At 54.7% G+C, this 21,096-nt stretch overlaps 1 protein-coding gene across 10 annotated transcripts in view; it reads left to right on the top strand.

The window, feature by feature from the left end:
* Positions 1–5,460, top strand: part of GLIS1 (GLIS family zinc finger 1) — a 237,716-nt gene extending 232,256 nt beyond the window's left edge. For all 10 annotated transcript variants that reach the window (XM_078331891.1, XM_054236263.2, XM_078331888.1 and 7 more), the window contains 3 exons: positions 1,642–1,817; positions 2,337–2,504; positions 4,927–5,460. In XM_078331891.1, coding sequence (XP_078188017.1) covers positions 1,642–1,817; positions 2,337–2,504; positions 4,927–5,084 — 502 coding nt within the window. In that variant the 3' untranslated portion in view covers positions 5,085–5,460. The remainder of the gene's footprint in view (positions 1–1,641; positions 1,818–2,336; positions 2,505–4,926) is intronic.
* The last annotated feature ends 15,636 nt before the right edge of the window (positions 5,461–21,096 follow it).

Below are 21,096 nucleotides of genomic sequence, written 5' to 3'. Positions count from 1 at the left end.
ACAGGCCTAAAAATGATGATGATGATAACGATAATTTATTCCTGGAGGTATGATGAGGATTTGGCTCATGAACTTAAAACGGTGACATGGACCCTCAATGTGTAGTAGCTAGGCCAGGGACCCAGCACCAAGGCCCTGCTTCCCCTGTCCTCAAGCAAGCCCACAGTGACAGAGGCCCAGACCTGGGGATGATGACAGCAGACTGGAGGGGCAGTGGAGGGGCTGCCAAGGTGGGAGGGAGCAGAGAGGAACCTGGTGCAGCCGCAGACGTGGAGACTCCGGCCTGTCTCCAAATCTGCTTTCTCCATTTCCAGATAGCCCTGCTTCCTTCAGAGAGGCACCGATCTGTTAACACTTGGTGTCTCAGAGGGTGGGCAAGGGTAATGAGGTCACCTGGAGCTGTGACACGGAATTCACTGTATATTTTAATGTGGATGGTCCAACAACCCACAAATCCAGACAATAAGTGTGGACTCGGAGCTCCCACTGTCTCCCTCTTTCTGCCATGCACATAAGTGCTTTACAGGCTGGGAGCCTTTAGCCTTGCCCCCGGAGTCCCCAAGCCATTGATCTCAAAGTCATTTTAGTCCCTGTGAAGTGGGCTTAGGGGCTCAGGAAGATAGCCTGAGAAGGGAACCCGGCCTGCAGGATTCTACGGTCCAGGTAGATGGCCCCGGGCTGGGCCGGGCTCAGGGTGCCTGTGCAGCTGTCAGCTGCTGCAGTCTTGCTTCTGAACATGAGCTTCCAGAGTGCATAGTCTTGAGCCTGCATGCCCCTCAGGCTCTGTATGAAGGCAGCTGGGGAGCCCACAATCGCACGTGGTATGCAAGAGGAGGACAGATGGCCAGGGCTGGAAACAGGAGAAGGTTCCTCAGAATACACTGTGTAGAAAAAAATGCCAACTTGGCTGTGGGACTGAATTGGTAGTTTTTCTTCCCTTCATCTTTGTAATGATGATGCTGATGGATGGAGTGGCTGAGAATGCATCAGACATCACACTCTACATTGCTTTCATGTCACCTCGCCGTAGCCCCTGAGGTCGGTGCTGTGTGGCTGGGAGCAACTTCGGCAAACCTCTCTGACCTTGGTTTTCTGGTCTGCGAAAAGGACACGAGAACATCTGTCTCCCAGGCCTAGGGCAAGTCAGGGCTCAATGCTTGGGGACTGTGAGTGCCATGGGCCGCTCCAGGGCTCCTCCTCCAGGTTGCCAGAGTGGTGAGCATGAGGCAGAGAGCCGGGCACCCAGCAGGTAATGAGGCTGCAGCATGCCAGGTGGTGAGCCAGCAGCCCTTCCAGGAAACCAGGGCTCAGAGACATCGAGTAGCTTGCCCCAAACACCTGGACAATGAGAGCAGTTAGGGGTTTGAACACAGTTCTCTCATCTGGAAAGGTGGCACCACTTACCTCTGTTCCTTGCTGACTATCCTAAACTCCGGACTCCAAAGCTTCCAGGATTTGGAGTCAAGAAAGTTTGGATTGAACCTGACCAGACATAAAAGCTCCTCTTCTAACTGTTGTAAGTTGGAGCAGGTCAGCTGGGGAGTGGGCTCCCATTGATGGAGAGGAGCAAGCCATGGCAGCTGGGCCTCTGGCCCTGCCCTCCACACCCCTGCCTGCTGACAGGTTCTCTGTTCTCTCCAGGTTGGGGCCCGGACTCATCTCACCCATAGTCAGCCCCCTGAAGGGGCTTGGGCCACCACCGCTGCCCCCATCCTCCCACAGCCATTCTCCAGGAGGCCAGCCCTTCACGCTCCCGAGCAAGCCTGCCTACCCACCCTTCCAAAGCCCTCCACCCCCGCCTGTGCCCAGTCCGCAAGGTAAGCTCTGGCCAGGGGCCCACTCCATATCACCCCTGCCATTCCCGCTCAGGAACCTCAGAGGAATGAGGAGACAGTGGCCTAGTGGGGGAGGCAGGGGGTCAGAGAATGACCGTCTGGGCACTGGGGATGAGAGAAGCTGGGACACAAGGGACATAAGAGGCCCAGCTGGGGCATGGCCTGGAGGAAGCTGGTCCTGACAGTGAGGAAGAATGAGAGGCCATTGAGCACCGGAGCGTGGAGGGAGCAGGCATTAGCCACGTCAGCCACGGGTGACCCAGGAACAGCCATGTGAGATCATCTCAGCCACGCCTGGCCTGTCCTCCCTCCCTGCAGAGTGGAGCTGAGAACGGGGCCCTGGCCTCCTGCACCTTCTCTGCCCTGGCCCTCCTCTCTCACTCACACCCACGATGCCTGGACAGGACCACACAGGAGGCGCAGCATGCAGTGAGGACAGTCCCCCTCCCTGCCCTGGGTACTTCTTCTTTGTGAATGCGGCCCCTGCCACCCTGTCTGCAGGTTACCAGGGCAGTTTCCACTCCATCCAGAGCTGCTTCCCCTATGGTGACTGCTACCGGACAGCGGAGCCAGCAGCTGGCAGGGACGGACTGGTCGGGGAGACCCACGGTTTCAACGCCCTGCGGCCCAACGGCTACCAAGGCCTCAGCCCGCCCTTGCCTGCCCCAGGTGAGCCCTGCCTGTGTGGCTCCCGGTCTAGGGCACCTGCCGAGCTCAGCCCGGTGCTGGGTGCTATATGCACGGGGTCCTGTAGCCTTTGGATGCCTATGTGACAGGGCCATCCCCACTTTACAGAGGGGGAAGTGGAGGCTCAGAGTCCCAGGAGCCCGCAGCACTGTCTGTACCTGCCTGACTATAATGTCTGGCTTTTCCCACAGCTTCGAGAGCCTTCTGTGTCTGAATGCCGACAGGTTTCTGAAAAATCAGACTGGGAGCTCATGGTTTAATTACTGCTTCGCTTTATTTATTAAGTACCTATTGTGTGCCAGGCATAGCTGCAGACCCTGGGGATGTATCGGGGAATGTACAAATCCTGCTCTCCCTTTGGCAGCAGAGAAGACTAGGCGGGGACAGAGCCTGGAGGTTGTGCTGTCCCTTCTCCGCATCGGTAACTGGTGCTGCCCTGCAGGGCCCTGGGCCTCCCCAGCTCTGCCCCTGGCTTGGCTAGAGAAGCCCAGGGAGAGGGGACAGCCCATAGCCCAGGTGGAACCAGGCTCAGACCAGCAGGGCAGGCCTAGTCAGAGCAGGGGGCATCAGAATGGAGGGGCTAGGCCCTCCCTGAATTCTGGAGCCAAGACCACCCTCAAAACAGCCTGAGGCTCAGGTCTAGCCAGAGGTTTTCAGGGCTCCAACAAAGAGGAACCTGAGACCCATCCCAGAGGCCCTTTGGTCAGCTTTGAGTGTGTGCAGCGGGACGGTGGAGGGACAAGGATATAGGGACAAGCACTGAGGTCTCAGCTGGGCACACACCACCCTGTGGGTCCACATCCACACACCTACAAAGGCTGGTTCCTGCAGACAGGCTCGATGCCCATGCCAGGTGTCTGTGTGTGCCCGTGCTCGCAGGGTTGGCACAGGTGGCTCTGGCAGCATATGCCCCATGAGTGTGAGGAGCTGGCAGGGCATACACTGGTGTCTGCACACATGTTACCCCATGTTTGTGCGGATGTCTGTGCACCCCGTCTGTGTGCACATTGTGTCACGCACCTATGACTTGGCTGATTCCACAGACAGTGTGTGCCTGTGTATGATGCAGGCTGTTTCAGATGAGCATGCTTGTGTGCACTTGTGCACCTGTGTTCAAGGACCACAGCCACAGCCCTGTGAGTACATGTGTGCCATGTCCACGCGTGATAGATGTGTGTGCATGGCCCCCTGTATGGCATGTGCCCACATGGGAGATGAGTGCTCTGTGTCTGTGCACGCCTGAATTGAGGTGCCCAGCACTGCGGGCTCCCCATCCTGTCCTCCCACCCCGATCCAGCCCAAATGGGATTTCTCAGCTGTGCAGCAAGGCTTGGAATGAATAGCCTTGACGGAGTGGCAGGCAACTTCCATGCCCCACCCCACCCCTGCACTGGCCAGGGGAGGTTCTTTTGGCCTCCCTTCTCCCCAGCACCCACTCCAGGCCCACTAGCTGCCTTCTGCCCACACTTCCCTGGTCAAGCAAAAATCACACACAGAGCTGACACGCCAGCTGACAAGCTCGAGGAGCTGCAGGGCCTAAGAACAGTTCGGCCCAACGCCACTGCGTAGACAGGCTCACCTGTCTCAGGCCACACACATGAATGACAGCAGTTCATTGACAGGCCTTTAGGGCAGGGGCAGGAGAGGATGACCCCTCCCAGCCTCTCCCAAGTCAAGGGCCTCTGAACGGTGGCCTCACCATGGAAACAGCATGTCCAGTGGAACAGGGAGCTATCTTTGGAGCCAGATTGACCTGGGTTCAACCCCAGCTCCCCTTACACTGTGACCTTAGGCAAGCATCTTGGCCTCTCTGTGCCTGCCTTCTCAGCTATAGAATAGGAGAGTGAATCCCACTGCATGGGAGTGTTGCGGACCGGAAGCCAGACAAGCTGAAATAAGCACATACTGAGTGCCCAGTGAACGCTGCTGCTCTCCTTTGGGTTTCTTGAGTCCTTTTGAGGGATGCAGCTGAAAGGGTGGGGGCGAGCTGGTCCTTCTGCCAGGAGGGGACCAGCCCCTGAGGGCAAGGGCTGCGCTGCTCCTACCCACCCCCACATTCTGCCCCACAGTCAGCCCCGTGCCTGTCTCCCAGCTGTCCTGGGCCCCCTGGGTGTGCCAGGCCCTCTCCCCACCCCAGCCCTCTCCCCACCCCACCGCTCAGCTCCCACATTCGGGAGCTGGGCCCCCTGGGTGTGCCAGGCCCTGTCCCCAGCTCCCAAGTCCTCTCCCCACCCCAGCGGTCAGCTCCCACATTTGGAAAAATAGGGGGCTCCAAGCAGGCCCCGGGGATGGAACTCGGTGAGGGGGGACCCTGGGCAGGTGGGGTGGGGCCTGGGAACTGGGAAGGATGAGCAGGCACAGCCCCTGCTGCCTCCGGCGCTGACCGTTTCCCACCCACTGTCAGGCTATGAGGCCCTGGCCGAGGCCTCGTGCGCCACAGCGCTGCTGCAGCAGTCATCTGAAGACGTGGTGTCCAGCGGCCCCGAGGACTGCGGCTTCTTCCCCAATGGAGCCTTTGACCACTGCCTGGGCCACATTCCCTCCATCTACACGGACACCTGAAGGAGCCCCATGTGCACCTGCCTGCCCAGCACTGCAGATGTCACCTCACCCACCTGCTGTCACTCCCACCCTCCATATACCCCGCGGGAGCTCCAGGCCACAGCCAGAATATCTGGGCCATGACCCAGGGAGCCAGTTGGCCATGCCACCCAGCGCTGCCAGGGAGCTGCCGTCTGAGCCCGAGCTGGGCGCACAGAGGTGCCCTTCAGGACTCACGGCCCTGTAACATTCCCTCGATCGTGTCTTCCTGTTCCTCTCCCCGGTGGTTTTGAAATCACAGACCTCGTGTATATAAAATATGCAGAACTTGTCTTCCATTCCCCTGCCAGTTTTATATTTTTGGTTTTACAAGAAAAACATTAAAAACTGGAAAGGAGCTGTGAGGGCCTGGTTCTGCTTTGTGATTCAGCCCAGAGGCGGGGACGAGGAGAGCCTCCGAGGAGGGTGACGGAGCCGGGGTTCAGAGCTAGGGAAGCTGTGTGAAACCAGCTCGGGCCCTGGGTTCTCACCGCAGGGATGGGAACCACTGGCACGTGGCCTCCACCGCACACTGCATCCCTTTCAGACGCCAGCACGAGTCCCAGGACTATGCAGAGAGGTAGGCCTTTCCCCATGGGCAGGTGGACTAACCGAGGCTGGGAGGTGCAGCGATGGGCTCCAGATCCCAGATCCCACAGTCTGACCACAGTCCAGCCCAGCTCCATCTGATCCAGGCCCCTGCCTGCTACAGAGACTCCTCAGCGGGTGGGAGAACCAGCTTCGAGTCTGGTGTCTGGGCTTCTGTAAACAGAGAAGTCCTGGGTGGGCAGGGCAAGCCTACCAGGGATGGAGCCCAAACAGCCTCAGAAAGCCAGGAGTAAAGGCCAGTTCCTGCAGCCAGGCTGGAAGCCGAGAGCAGCCTTTGTCCCTGAGCCCCTTGCCGACCCTGGAAGACCGAGGCTCGCATGGGTCTGTCCCCATCCCCTATATGTCTCTCTCTTCAGCATCCAGCATGAGGAACAGGCCCACACTCCAGGCCTGGACAGGTGACCTGGACAGTGGCCACCATCTCACATGTCACACTGATCACCTGTTAAAAAGATCCAGGAAAACTCCTGCCTCATCCCTGCTGGAGTGGAACCATGCAAGGGTGGCCATGTTTACCACCCTCCCTGGATCCCAGAAATGGCCTAGAGAGGGTTTTCTTTTTCCCTCTGTAGGTGAGGAGGGGCAGCTGGCACTCACACCCCCATCAAAGGGCCTCCTCTTTATACACTGACTTAGCAAAGCAAGATGAAAGGCCCAGTAGCCCCCTTCTTTGTAGAGAGGGAGACTGAGGGTTAGAGTGAACACCCAGCCACTCGGTGGTGGAGCCATGATGAGCACCTGGTCCTCCCCATCACCCACAGTGCCATGCTGGTCCTCCCCATCACCCACGGTGCCATGCTGGTCCTCCCCATCACCCACGGTGCCATGCTGGTCCTCCCCATCACCCACGGTGCCATGCTGGTCCTCCCTATTCACAGTCCCATGCTGGCCTTTGGTGCTTCCCGGTGATCTGCCCTCTGCCTCCTTCCAGGAGCCTGCCAAGAATGTGACTGCACCCCCGTCCTACTTGAGCCCTCCACATCTGCGCTTTGCCTGCTGTGTGTCCAGGGCTGACCCGTGAGGGGCTGCATTTGGGGCCACTGCCCTCTGGCTCCAGGCTGGCTCCAGCCAGTGAGGAGCCTAGCATGAGAGGGAGGTGGGAGGGGTCCCTGGGTGGCTGTGTCCTCACGGAAGATCTCAGTCCAGTCCAGTGGGCCTCTTCCACACAGCCCACTCCAGGCTAGAAGCAGCTCCCCTCCTTCCTTGCTCAGGTGTGGGGCAGGGCTGGGGAATCACTTGACACACCTCGGTGTGGTCCCCTCAGGAAACTCTCCTGACGGCTCCAAGCTGAAGAGGGACATCTTCCCTGCCAGACCCCGCTGCTTATTCCCATCATACAGGCACAGAAACTGAAGGACAGTGCACCGGGCATGGTGGCTCATGCCTGTAATGGCTCACTCCCAGCACTTTGAGAGACCGAGGCGGGCAGATCACCTGAGGTCAGTAGTTCGAGACCAGCCTGGCCAACATGGTGAAACCCCATCTCTACTAAAAATACAAAAAATAGCCAGGCATGGTGGTGCACACCTGTAATCCCAGCTATTCTGGTGGCTGAGGCAGGAGAATCACATGAACTCGGGGTGGAAGCTACAGTGAGCCAAGATTGCACCACTGCACCCCAGCCTGGGTGACAGATTGGGAATCTGTCTCAAAAAAAAAAAGGAAAAAGAAAAAGAACTGAAGGACAGTGAAGTTGAAGTTAAGGGACTTGCCCATGTGACACAGCCTGTGAGTGGTAGGTAGGGTGGGTTCAAACCTGGGCATCGGGCTCCAGAGCCTCCACCCTCACCCACAGCACTGTCCTGCCCTTTGCAGGCTGGGACGGCCGCTCCCACTGCCTCTCAGCCTCTGCCTCCTAGAGTGGCCCAGTCCAAGCCCACAGCACAGAGGGACTGACCCATTGTCACAGGGCACGTTGGGCTGCTGCCTGCCACCCAGGGTCTCCTCACCCCTCATCCCCTCCCCCACTGATTTTATGGAACTAATTAGGCCAAGGCAAAACCCCTTGAACGGGGATGCTGAGGAATCAATACTGCATGTCACTGTGAGCACTTAATCCACTCCAGATAAGCAGCGTGAGGCTGCACCATGAGGACATATTTCTATTAATAATGAAAGGGGCTGAGCCGCAACCCGGGAACACACAGGGAGCTGGCAGTTGGATCCCATTTAATTTCAGAGAGCAGAGGGAGGGAGGAAAGGAGACAAAGGCAGAGAAACAAAGAGGCTGAGAAGGAGAGCAGGCCGGAGGAGAAGGCACGGAGGGGCTTGGGGTGGGTCCCACCTCTGCAGTGATGGGATCTGGAAATTCCATTCCTCTTTTTCTGCCTGGAACTCCACTGAGCCCTGCTCCTCCTGGCACACTCAGGATGCCCAGCCCTAACACCAGCAGGGTCTCCCTCTAACTGAAGGCAAGCACCCCATAAGACCGGTCCCCAGGCAGGACCTCGGGGGCTGGACCTGAGCTCCCTCCCCAGTGCCATCTTCAGCCCTTATTTTTAAAACAGCAAGACCAAAGCCCCTCCTGAGCCTGACCTGCCGCCCGCAGTGCATGGGAGCCTGGCCACCACCACCGCCACTGCAGCGGCTAGGTGATTACCCCCAGACCCACCATTGGCAAGGAGCTGTGACTCACTGTCGTCACACAGGGAGGGCTAGTGGGGTCAGGTGGAGGGCTGAGGTTTCTCACCCGGCCTAGGGAGCGCCTTGTGGGAGACACAGCCTGGGACCCCACAGGGTCTATAGAGCAAAGGGGCTGAGTCTGCCCAGGGGCCCCCGAGTCCAACCCAGGGCATAGGGTCAGGACCCAGGACAGACAGCAGACCATGGCGTCCTTCCAGCCCAGCCACTCCAGGCCAACTCCACTCCTGCCCAGTCCTGGCCTCTGTCAAGTTCATGCTAGATTAGTCCAGCAACCGCACCCTGAAGGCTTCATCTCTCAGTCTCCATGAGGGACCAGGGCCATCTCTCTTTCTGTCCCTCCCTCCCACCGGTCCCTCTCCTCCCTTTCTCCCTGCCCCACACTCCTCTCCTCTCTCCCTGCCCCTCCCCACTCTCCTCTCTCTGTCCCTCCCCTTCTCCTCTCTCCTTGCCCTTCTCCTCTTCTCTCCCTGCCCCTCCCCCTCTCTCTGTCCCTCCCCCCTCCTTGCCTCTCCTCTCTCCTTGCCCCTCCCTGCCTCTTCTCTCCCTGCCCCTCCCCTCTCTCTCCCTGCCCCTCCCCTCCTCTCTCTCTGTCCCTCCCCCTCTCCTTGCCCCTCCCTGTCTCTTCTCTCCCTGCCCCTCCCCACACGTCTATCTGTCTCTCCCACCCTCTCCTCTCTCCCAGTTCACCCCCCACCTCCCTGTCCATCCCCCTTCTCCTCTCCCTGTCCCCCTCATCCCTCTCTTCCTGTCCCTCCCTGTTCCTCATTCCCTGTCCCTCCCCTGCCTCCCAGTACCTTCCCTCTCCTCCCTCCCTGTCCCTCTCTCTTCTGTCTCCCTCTGTCCTCTCTGCCTTCCTTCCCTGACCCCCATCCCTCCCCACTCCTCTCTGACTCTTCACCTCCATCCCCCTCTGTCTCAACATTTCCCCACCCAAGCCCCTTTGTCCCTCCCACCCCCCCACACCTCACCTTGTCCTGCCTCCACCCCAGTGGGTTCATCTGTTGTCCCTTCTGTCTCTGCTCACTCTTTCTCCTGCTTGGGCTATGTCTGTGAGTGTCCTCTTTAAACTGGCAGGTGCCCTCTGGGTCAGAGCCTTTCCTGCCCTCTTCCTGCTCTTCTTCCTTCTGCTGCTGCCTCCTCACTCTCCCCTTCTTCTTTGAGGCCCAGGGAGGGGTGGTGGCCTGGCCCAGGCATCACAGCACTCCGGGTGGCTTGGCTGGGCAGAGGGAAAGGTGGAAAAGGAGAGTCCTAGAACCCGCCTGGTGGGAGCGGCCTTGGGGCCCCATCCCTTTCTCTCCCTCTCCCCCTCCCTTACCCCTCCACATCCTGGCTCCCGCCTGCCAGGGTCTCGGGTAGATATTGGGCATTAGGTTCCCTCCTACCCTGTGTGCCCAGTCCAGGTCTACTCCACGCTGGGCACAGGGATTCGCCATCCCTGGTCCTGTCCTCTAGGGACTCCCCTTGCTCCTGCTGGCCCTTGGAGACCCCATGAGCTATCAGGGGACCCAGACCATTAGGGCTGAGAGGGCCCACCGAGACCACCAGCCCCACCCCCCTCACTGCATAGTACGGAAGCCCAGGCCCAAGAGACTGTTTCTGCCCCTACTTCCAGCCTCTCCCCATGCCCCCTAATCCAGGGAGTGGCCAGGGGAGTGACACCGCAGCTTTGTACCTAGGGAGGCCCCTCTGCTGAGCAGTGACTGCGGTTCTGAGGTCCCTGCTGGAACGTCCCTCCCAGGAGGGCAGGGCGTGAGCTGTCCTCTTCACTGCTTACCGCCCATCCCCTGGAGCAGCACTCGGCACACGGCCGGTACACAGCACCTGTTTCTTATCCCCACCAGCAGAACCAAAGAGACAAGGACCTGGCCCTGTAGCCCCTCACCCAGAGCAGGGCCGCAGCAAACACCTGTGAACGAGGTTGGAGGAGGACACAGGTGTGGAGGGGCATGGGACCTGTTGGAGGTTCAGAACAGGCAGCGGCCAGTGCAGGCAGCAGAGAGCCCGGGCCTTGGGCCCTGCTTGCACCCTGCCCCCCATCCCTTCAGCCCACCTGAAAACAACGGCGGGCTCCTAGCTGGTGTGTGCAGCCTGCTGAGGACCTTCTGCAAGGCACAGGTTGTGACCCCATTGTATCGAGGACAGAACTGAGGCTCTCGGAGGTGACCTGCCCGAGGCTGAAGAGAGGAGGCAGAGTGGGGATTCCAGAGCAGGTCTGTGGCACCAGCGCCTGGCCTGCCCCCCTGCCCATCTGCAGCTCCAGACTGAGACTTGGGTCCTGGGGTGCCGCCTGAGGATTCTTGGCACACGCTCGTCTCACCCGCCTAGAGGGGACCATTAGGCTTTTATAAGTCCTGATTTATATACTCGCCTAGGCCAGCAGCCCTGCCAGGGATTTATAGGTTTCTAAGTGGTCTCGTCCCCAGGGGAAATGCAATCAAATGAGCACCGGGAAGGAGCTGCCAGCCAGCCTTGGCCCTGCTGTGCCAACGCACGATTTAATCGTGGCCCCGGGCCTGGTGAAACAGGATCCTGCAGGAGGGTGTGGGAGGCCAAGGAGGAGACAGATGCGCCTCCAGACAGCCTTGGCCAGGCTGCGCCTTCCACTAGGTGTGTCCTCTCCATGCAGGGGGGCGGGGAGCTCGGCTGCGGGTCTGGTCGCTTTAATTTTAGGGCAGAATAAAGAACCGGGGCAGCCCTATGGTTTGGAGAGGCCGAGGGCACGGAGGAGATGCAGCGCTGGAGGCTGAGCCCGGGTGTTTTCTGGGGCTCCGAGACTGTTCTCTAGAGTGCTCATGTGGTTGTTTGACATTTTCCAGAAACGGAGTCAAACAGTCCTGGTGAGGCGGGGCTGGGATTTCCCGCTTGCCTGGCAGCTGGGGCAAGCTCTGCTCCTCTAGGCTGGTGCCTCCTTGCAGGAGGGTCTGGGGCCTGAGTCCCTCTTTACTGCATGAGTATCTTGTCACAGCAGGGACCACATTGGTGGCCCTGTATCCCCAATGCCCAGCGGAGGGCCTGGTGCACAGCTGGGATTTCATAATGGTTTCTTTGCGTTCATTTGCTGGTGACAAGAGAATGTGCAGAACTAGGGCCAGGACAGGGAGGGGCCAGCTAACTTCTTACCCCACGGTGTTGGGGCACAGGAGACTCAGGGACCCTGGCCCTAACCCCAGAGCTCTGCAGGGTGCCCTGGAGAAGAGGTGACTGTGCTCAGTGACCCTGGGACTATTAGGATGCAAAGGAGCTCCCTGTCCCTGGGGCAAGGGGAGCAATGGTGGCCAGGAAACTGAAGCAGTCGTGTCACTGGGTCGGGGCCTGGACCACACAACTGCTCAGACCTCTCAGGCCCAGCTGGGACTCTGTGACAGCAGCCCTCTCTCACCCATGCAGGCTGCAGCAAGGCTGGCCATCCGGCATCATTCCCAAGGCTGGACATAGAACGGGGGCATCCCGGTGACTAGTTTCATGTTTGCAAGGAAAGCAGGTGCCCAAGGCTGGGGCCACTGCCTAAGTTTGCCTGGTGGCTTGGAGTGGGCAGATTTCCTACCTGGCAGCCCAGGATAGGGGACCAAGTGGCGGTGCCGGGGCTCCTCCACTGCCTCAAGTTTCCAAGCAGGAGCCTGCAAGTCCAGAAAATCCCCTGGTCTGGAGGCTGCAGGGAAGGAGGGGCTGCTGGTCAGAGCCCATGGCTGCTGTCCACCTTCAGAGCCTTGGACAGAGCCAGGCCGCGCTGGGCCACATCTCTGCAACACCTTACTTCACAGCTGGGGAAACGGAGGCTGCAAGAGGTCAGACTGGCCCCAACAGAGCCACCTTGTCTACCTCTGAGGCAGGGAAGTGAAGGGTGGTTATAATCTACAGGAGGGGAAATCAAGTTCCCAAGGAGAGGCCCAGCCACGCCAGCCCAGCTAGCCTGAGCCCCACCTCACCCGCCCGCCTGGTGGCACCCTCAGGAACCAGTCATCGGAGGGCAGCCAAGTCATGGAAGATGAAGGAACAGGAGCCCAGAGGACCTGTGGGTCCTTTGGGGTCACTTTGCCCCTCAGAGACTCAGTTTACTCATCTGCACAATGTGCCCTGTAAAGCAGAGCACGCCCCGCCACTGCTGCCCATTAGAGTCACATGGAGTCCATGAGTTACACACACAGACCCCACCTCTGAGCAACGGAGTCAGTCTCTCTGAGGGCCGGGCTGCTGTTTGAAGAGCTCCCCGGGGACTGAAGCACCCAGGAGGGTGGGGACACTGCTCACCATGGCCAGCACCAGTGCTTCACGCACATTAACTGTTTAAGCACAGCCCTGGGGGGAAGCTCCTTCTTTCATCCCCATTCTACAGGGAGGTGAAGTAAATGCCCCAGGTCACACACAGCCAGGTTTTGAACTCATGTCCTCCCAACTGCAAAACCCATGCCCTCGGCCGCCCTCTGAGCACCAGACCTTTACTGCCCCCAGACTCCTGAGATGAGGGGCACATGGCAAGTTGAGCTGAGACCCTGGGTTGGAAGTCAGCCTGTTTGCAACCTGCCTGTACCACTGGCTGGAGGAAAGTCGCTTCACACTCTGGGCCTCAGTTCCCCCATCTGTAGAGAGAGGGCCCTCTTCCCATCCCTCCTGGCTTCTGAGGAATAAAAAGCACTAATGGGCAGGAGATGGGTTTTGCAAACTGTGAAGGGCCGTGTGCAGCTGAGCTGGTATTCCCACCGGAGCCGGGTACTTCACCCTCATCTGAGGTTTCCTCTGTGTCAGTCATGCCACAGGCACTACACGGGAGCAATTCAAGGTGGGGCCCAGGGTGAGGAGCCAGGGCCTGAGCCCCCAGTGGAGAAGCAGGTGGGGGTCTCCAGCTAGGAAGCAAAGGGTGGGAGGTGGAGAGCAGCCCCAGGGGAAGTCACTAAGCCCCAGGCAGGGCAGACTGCCAGGAGCACAGGCTCCACGGGGCCAGACACCACCCCTCACCAAGCAGGACATGGGCCGTGTATACCGCAGCCATCCCCACAGGGCCTGGGGTTTCCAGGGGGCTCTGTGACCTGGAGTGTCCAGAGTGCAGCAGGCACACACTGCTCTATTACTGATGGGGAAACTGAATCTCAGGGAGCTAGTGGCTCTCAAAAAATGGTGAGGCCCAGGCTGGGCACAGTGGTTCACACCTGTAATGCTAGCACTTTGGGAGGCTGAGGGGGGTGGATTGCCTGAGCTCAGGAGTTTGAGACCAGCCTGACCAGGAGTTTGAAATGGGCAACATTTCAAAACACCGTCTCTACTAAAATACGGAAAAAAAATTAGTCAGGCGTGGTGATGCATGCCTGTAGTCCCCACTACTCAGGAGACTGAGGCACAAGAAGCTCTTGCACCTGTGAGGTGGAGGTTGCATTGAGCTGAGATCGAGCCACTGCACTCCAGCCTGGGTGACAGAACAAGATTGTATCAGGAAGAAAAAATAAAAAAGAGAGATGGTGAGGCCCAGAGTGTTGACAGCAAGGATTCCGGAGTTCCCAGAGCTGAGTTCCAAAACCCATGCAACCATGCTCCCACTGGGGCCCTGGACAGGCCACTTCACGGAGTCTGGGGTTCTACTCTGTAAGATGGGACGATGGCTCCTCCATTGGTGGGTGGATCAAATGTGGCGCTAGAGTGAGGGCCTGATACGTCATAGGTAGTCAGGTGTGAGTATTTTCATTCGAGGACTTCCCATTTAGATGAGTGCCCTGAGCATTCTCCTCATTATCTGAAATCAGTTCCATAGCACAAGTGAGGAAGCAGTCCTGGAAAGATGGCCTGACTTGCCTGGGGACACATGGCCATTGGGGGTGGGTCTGATCTCAGGACACCCAGGGCAGTGCTTGAACCACCCCATGCTGTCTTGGGCAGAGGCCTCACTAGTCAGCACATCCCAGCTTGCCTACCCGGGGTCTGGTACCTTGATTGAAATTCTGGCTCTGAGGTGTGGTGTGGCAGTTCATGCCTGTAATCCCAGCACTTTGGAAGGCCAAGGCAAGCAGATGGCTTGAGCCCAGGACTTTGAGATGAGCCTGGGCAACATGGTGAAACCACGTGTCTACCAAATACCCAGAAATTAGCTGCGTGTGGTGGCACACACCTGTAGTCCCAGCTACTCAGGAGGCTGAGGTGGGAGAATCACATGAGCCCAGGAAGTCGAGGCTGCAGTGAGTGAACTGTGATCACACCACTGCAATCCAGCCTGGGCGACAGAGTAGAGATCCTGTCTCAAATACACACACACACACACACACACACACACACAACCAAATTCTGGCTGTGCAGCTTTAGACAAGTTGTATGCTCTCTCTGGGCTTCAGTGTCTTCAACTGAAAAATAGAAAACCATGACCACACATAGGGTTGTGCTGACAAGAGGACACAAGAAACCAGGAGTGGCAGCATCTGGTGACTTTGGAGAGCCACGGACAGAGGGGAGCGGGGAGGATGCCTCTGTCTACTGATTCTGCAGTTGAGCAATTCGTCCTTGCCCACTGTGTTTAAAGAAGGGTTTGAGGCTGCTCCGGGTCTTCTTACACCCATTCAACAAGGGAGGCTGCTGCAAATGTTTTAGGGCTCAGCACCAGAAGTGCCCCCAACATTACCCCCTTCCCATAGCCTGCAAATCTCTTTCTTCTTAATTTCTCTCTGTGAGATTAATGTGCTAATGAAATAGTTAATTCCATAATGCCCTCTTGACGATTGGACATATGCCCAGGAACAACTATTACTTTTAGCATCTCCCCAAGTAGGTTGATAATTAGGGAGGGAAAATCCTGCTGTTGCCAGAAGCAAAGACAGTACGTGACCCTGCCAGCTGACCTGGGCCTGGCTGCCTGAAGGAAGGCCATCACCCTGAGGTCAAGACACTTTCCACGGTCCATGCGGCCTACCCTCATCCATTGGCCAAGAACCTCCCTTAGTCTCCCCAACTTCCAGGCCTTGCTCATGACAACGGGAATTTTTTGAGCCCTTCTATACGCCAATCACTTGACAGATGTGAACTCATTCACCCTTCAAACAAGCTAGAGAGAGAGGGAATCCAGCCTCGGAGTGCAGGCCAGGTCTGTGGGGCCCGAAGATTGCTTTCCCTCCTCCTGGAACAAGCTGCCTCTCTGAGTCCTGCTTCCTCCACCTTGTCCCTCATCCTTCGGTTCAGTTCTGCAGCTACTGGCACCAGAGCATAGCGACTGCTCAGCAATCGGTAACAGCCTTGGATAAGCTCACAGGGTCACGGACTCAGAGCCAGGAGGGACAGAGAGGAGTGGGGCCTTCCCGAGTCACTCAGCAAGCAGGAGAGTGGCAGAGACTGGACTCCCAAGAATCCAACTCGCAGTCAGAGCTCCAGGAGCTCCACAGCCCGCCAAGCTGGCTCGCCTTTCCAGAAGCTTTTCCTTAGGCCTATTCATTGTCCAATGACAGGGAGTTCCTCAAGGCCAGGTCACCAAGTCTTCCTTCCAAGCAGGTGCACTGCTGTGCAGCACACACTATTTTACACAGCGACACGTTGGCTGGGGACTCCCATGTGGCTGCTGGGCCCCATCCTGGGAGAAGGTCCCAACTCTTGGGTCTTTCAGGCATCAAGGCCCAGAGTTTCACCTAGTCCATCTTGGAAGAGCCTGTACGGAAAATTGGCTCATCTGACAGATGGGGAGATGGAGGCCTGGGAAGGGCAAGGACTTGCCCACTGAGTGCAGAGCCAGGCCAGGACACTTCTGTCCTAATGCCTTTTCCTAAAGAGACCAGCCCAGAGAAGCTGTAGCCTCAGCTGGTTCTCATTTCTCTTTTGGGTCCCTCAGCTCATGCTTATCAATTAATCAAACTGACTCCAAGTCTCCTCTGAGCTGGGCACAAGAAAGTGAGATGATTCAGCCTGGCCCTAACCCTGGATAGCCTCATAGCCAGGAGAGAAGACTGGCTCAGAAACATCCCCCAGGAGACGCCCTGTTACATTTTGTGGACAAGCTGCTGTGCTCACATGCTCCCACCGACAAGGAACTCACTACCACCAAGGCAGACCCCTTCATCTTTGTTCAGCTCTGGCTGAGAAAATCCTTCCCTCGATGTTCTGGACACATTAAGCAGAGAAATAAGGTAGTCTATGTGGTGTGCAGACAATTTTCTAAAAATGCCTAGAAGAAAGTCTAGAGAGATGTTCTTCCTACGGTTAAGAGTGGTTTATCTTTGAAAGGTGGCATCATAATAATATTTATTCCTTCTTCATACTTATTCCTATTTTCCAAATTTGCTCTACCATTTTTTTGCCTTAGTTTTCTAATATGTATATAAAATAAGGACTAAAATCTCTGCCCTACTGGTAGACCCCAACACCCTTTTGTGACTAGAAAAACACTCAACAAACCAAAAATAAAAGAGAACTTCCTTAACTTGATAAAGTCCACTATGAAAAACCCACCGCTAACATCATATTTAAAGGCGAAAGACTGGATGCTTTCCCCTAAGATGGGGGACAAAACAAGGATGCCACTCATGACACGTCTATTCAACATTGTGCTGGGGTTCTAGCCAGGACAATTAGGCAAGGAAATTAAATAAAATGTGTCCAGATCAGAAAAGAAGAGGTAAAATTATCTATTTGCAGATAACACATTCTTATATATAGAAAATCCTAAGAAATACACACACACACAACCATTAGCACTAATAAGCAAGTTCAGCAAGGTTGCAGGGTACAGATCAACACACAAAAGGTGTCCTTGTATCACTTGGAATGAACATTGCAAAAATGAAAGAAAACAACTCCACTTCTAATAGCATTAAAAAGAATAAATATTTAGTAACAAATTTAGTAAAAGTACAAAACCTATATTCTGAAAACTACAAAATACAAATATTTTTTGAGACAGAGTCCTGCTCTGTCAGCCAGGCTAGAGTGCAGTGGTGCAATCTTGGCTCACTGCAACCTTCGCCTCCCAGGTTCAAACAGTTCTTCTGCCCTAGCCTCCTGAGTAGCTGGGATTACAGGTGCATGCCACCTCGTCTGGTTAATTTTTGTATTTTTAGTAGAGATGGGGTTTCACCATGTTGGTCAGGCTGGTCTCAAACTCCTGACCTCAAAATCCAACCACCTCAACCTCCCAACGTGCCTGGGATTATGAGCCACTGTGCCTGGAAAGAAGTGAAAAAAGGTCTAAGTAAACAAAACGACAGCCCATGTTCATCGATCAGGAGAGTCAGCATTGTTAGGATAGCAATACTCCCAGTTCGATCTATAGATTCAGAACAATCTCTCCCAAAATCCCAGATAGAGTCTGTACAGAAATTGACAATCTGATCATGACATTCATATGGAAATTCACAAGACTCAGAACAGCCGAGACAATCTTCAAAAAGAAGAACAAAGTTGGAGAACTCACACTTCCCAATTTCAAAACTTACTTTAAATCTTATAGGCATGAAGAAAGACCTGTAGGAGTAGAATTGAGAGTTCAAAAATAAACCTTCACATTTACAGTCAATTGATTTTTAATGAGTGCCAAGATAATTAACTGGAGAAAGAATAGTCTTTCCAACATATGCGTACTGGGACAACAGATAGCCCCATGCAAAAGAATGAAGTGGGATCCCTACCTCATATTAGATGTAAAAATTAGCTCAAAGTGGACGAAAGACCTAAATGAAAATTAAAACTATAAAACTCAGAAAAAAAAAAAGAGTGAATATTTGTGGCAGCCTGGGCAACATGACAAAACCCCATCTCTACAAAGAATACAGGAATTAGCCAGGCATGGTGGTGTGCACCTGTAGTCCCAGCTACTTGGGAGGCTGAGGTAGGGTTGCTTGGACCTGGGAGGTCAAGGCTGCAACGGGCCGAAATTGTGCCACTGCACGCCAGTCTGGGTGACAGTGAGACCCTGTCTCACCAAAAAAATAAAAAGAAAAACATCTCTGTGCCCTCAGATTAGGCAATGAATTTTTTTTTTTTTTTGAGACTGAGTCTTGCTCTGTCGCCAGACTGGAGTGCAGTGGCTCAATCTCTGCTCACTGAAACCTCCGCTTCCCGGGTTCAAGTGATTCTCCTGCCTCAGCCTCCTGAGTAGCTGGGACTATAGGCGTGCACCACCATGCCCAGCTAATGTTTTGTATTTTACATTAGTAGAGATGGGGTTTCACCATGTTGGCCAGGATGGTCTCGATCTCCTGACCTCGTGATCCACTTGCCTCAGCCTCCCAAAGCGCTGGACTACAGGCGTGGGTCACTCGCCCAGCCTGATTTCTTAAATACAACACAAAAAGCACCACCACCACCAACAAAGATGAATTGGATTCCATTAAAATTAAAATTTTTGTTCTAAAAAGACATCATCAAAAAAGTGAAAAGACAATCCACAGAATGGGAGAAAACATATGCAAATCATATATCAGATAAGGGAATTGCAGCCAGAATATATTAAGAACTTTTACATCTCAGCAATAAAAAGACAACCTTGTGTTGAAAGAAGAAAGATGATTTACAAATGGCAAATCAGCTCATGAAAAGGTGCTCAACGTCATGAACCACGGTGGAAATGCAAGTCAAAATCACAGTGGGATACAGTTCATTCCCCCAGGACGGCCATCAGCAAACCGACTGTCAGATACTAAGCAGCGTTGGTGAGGATGTGGAGAAATCAGAACCCTTCCATGCTGCAGGGGAGAATGCAAATGGTGTCACTGTGGTAGCAAATAACTTGGCTGCTCCCTCAAAGTTAAATACAGTTACTGTATGACCCAGCCATTCTATTCTTAGGTGGAATAAAAAACCCAAGAGAAATTAAAACACAATGTTCACACATACTCTTGGATACAAATGTTTAAAGTAGCATGATTCGTAATAGCCAAAAAGTGGAAACAACCCAAATGCTCATCAACAGATGAGTGAATAAACAAGATGTGGTCCATTGCACAGTGGAATATTACTCAGTAATGAAAAGTGGTGAAGCACTGCCACATGCTGCTACACGAGAAACCTGGGAAACATGATGCTGACTGAAAGAAGCCAGTCGCCAAAGGCCACATACTGTAGGATTCCTTTCATAAGAAAAGTCTCAACAGGCAAATCTATAGAGACAGAAAACAGATTCCTCATGTTCCAAGAATGGTGGCTTGAGGGAAATGGAGAGTAACTGCTAATAGGTATAGGGTTTCTTTTCGGGATGCTGAAGATGATCTAAAATTGGTTGTGATGAGGTGGCATAACTGTAAATATATTCGAAAGCATCAAATTGTATATTTTAGATGGATGAATTTTATGGCATGCAAATTATATCTCAATAAAGCCATTATTATTATTATTTAATTTTTAATTTTTGGAGCATCTCGCTCTGTCGCCCAGGCTGGAGTGCAGTGTCATGATCTTGGCTCACTGCAACCTCCCCCTGCAAAGTTCAAGCAATTCTCCTGCCTCAGCCTCTCAAGTAGCTGCAATTACAAATGCACACCACCACGCCCGGCTAATTTTTTTATTTTTAGTAGAGACGGGGTTTCGCCATGTGAGCCCAGGCTGGTCTTGAACTCCTGAACTCAAGTGATCTGCCCACCTTGGCCTCCTGAAGTACTAGGCTTACAGGCATAAGCCACCATGCTTGGCCAAAGCCATTATTATTTTTTTATTTTTTGGTTTTTTTTGAGACAGAGTCTTACTCTGTCTCTCACACTGGAGTGCAGTGGTGCAATCTTGGCTCACTGCAACTTCTGCCTCCTGAGTTCAAGCAATTCTCCTGCCTGAGCCTCCAGAGTAGCTGGGACTACAGGCACATGCCACCATGCCCAACTAATTTTTGTATTTTTAGTAGAGACGGGGTTTCACTATGTTGGGTAGGCTGGTCTCAAACGCCTGACCTCAAGTGATCTGCCTGCCTCAGCCTCCCAAAGTGCTGGGATTACAGCCGTGAGCCACTGCACCCGGCCTAATTTTTTTTTTTTTCTGAAACAGGGTCTTGCTTTGTCACCCAGGCTGGAGTGCAGTGGCACCATCTTGGCTCATTGCAACCTCTTCTTCCTAGGCCAATGTGATTCTCCAGTCTCAGCCTCCTGAGTAGCTGGGACTAAAGGTGTGTGTCACCAACATCTGGCTAATTTTTGTATTTTTTTTGTAGAGATGAGGTTTTGCCGTATTGCCAAGATTGATCTCGATCTCCTAGTCTCAAAGCAATTGGCCTGGCCATTTTTTTTTTTTGGAGACAGAGTCTCACTCTATCTCCCAGGCTGGAGTGCACTGGCGCAATCTTGGCTCACCACAACCTCCGCCTCCTGGGTTCAAGCAATTCTCCTGCCTCAGCCTCCCGAGTTGCTGGGACTACAGGCGTGTGCCACCACACCTGGCTATTTTTTTTTTTTAGTAGAGACGGGGTTTCACCATGTTAGCCAGGATGGTCTCGATCTCCTCATCTTGTGATCTGCCTTGGCCTCCCTAAGTGCTGGGATTACAGGCGTGAGCTGCCACGCCCTGGCCTGGCCTTCTTATTGATGACAGAATCCAAGTAGTCTAATTAAGTGACTGTCTGGGTGGCAGCAGATGACAATGCATCATTTTCTCCAGCGGGGCTGCAGTTCTCACTGGGATGCAACCCTTTCCCTTGCTGGCCAGCTGTGTCACCTCAGAGATACAGAACTACGAACAGGTGAGGCACTGATGAGAGAATGGCCAGGAGGAGTGTGCATTCCAGGCACAGGCTGAAGCAAACCTTTTCTCCAGACCGAAACCATTGAAGGAAAGGGCCACTGTGGAAAGGTGCTTTCACAGACTC

The sequence above is a fragment of the Callithrix jacchus genome, chromosome 7, assembly GCF_049354715.1.
Source record: "Callithrix jacchus isolate 240 chromosome 7, calJac240_pri, whole genome shotgun sequence".
In the NCBI taxonomy this organism is placed as follows: Eukaryota; Metazoa; Chordata; class Mammalia; order Primates; family Cebidae; genus Callithrix; species Callithrix jacchus.
Note: the sequence above shows the minus strand (reverse complement) of the source record. Positions and strands in the feature narration are given on the sequence as shown.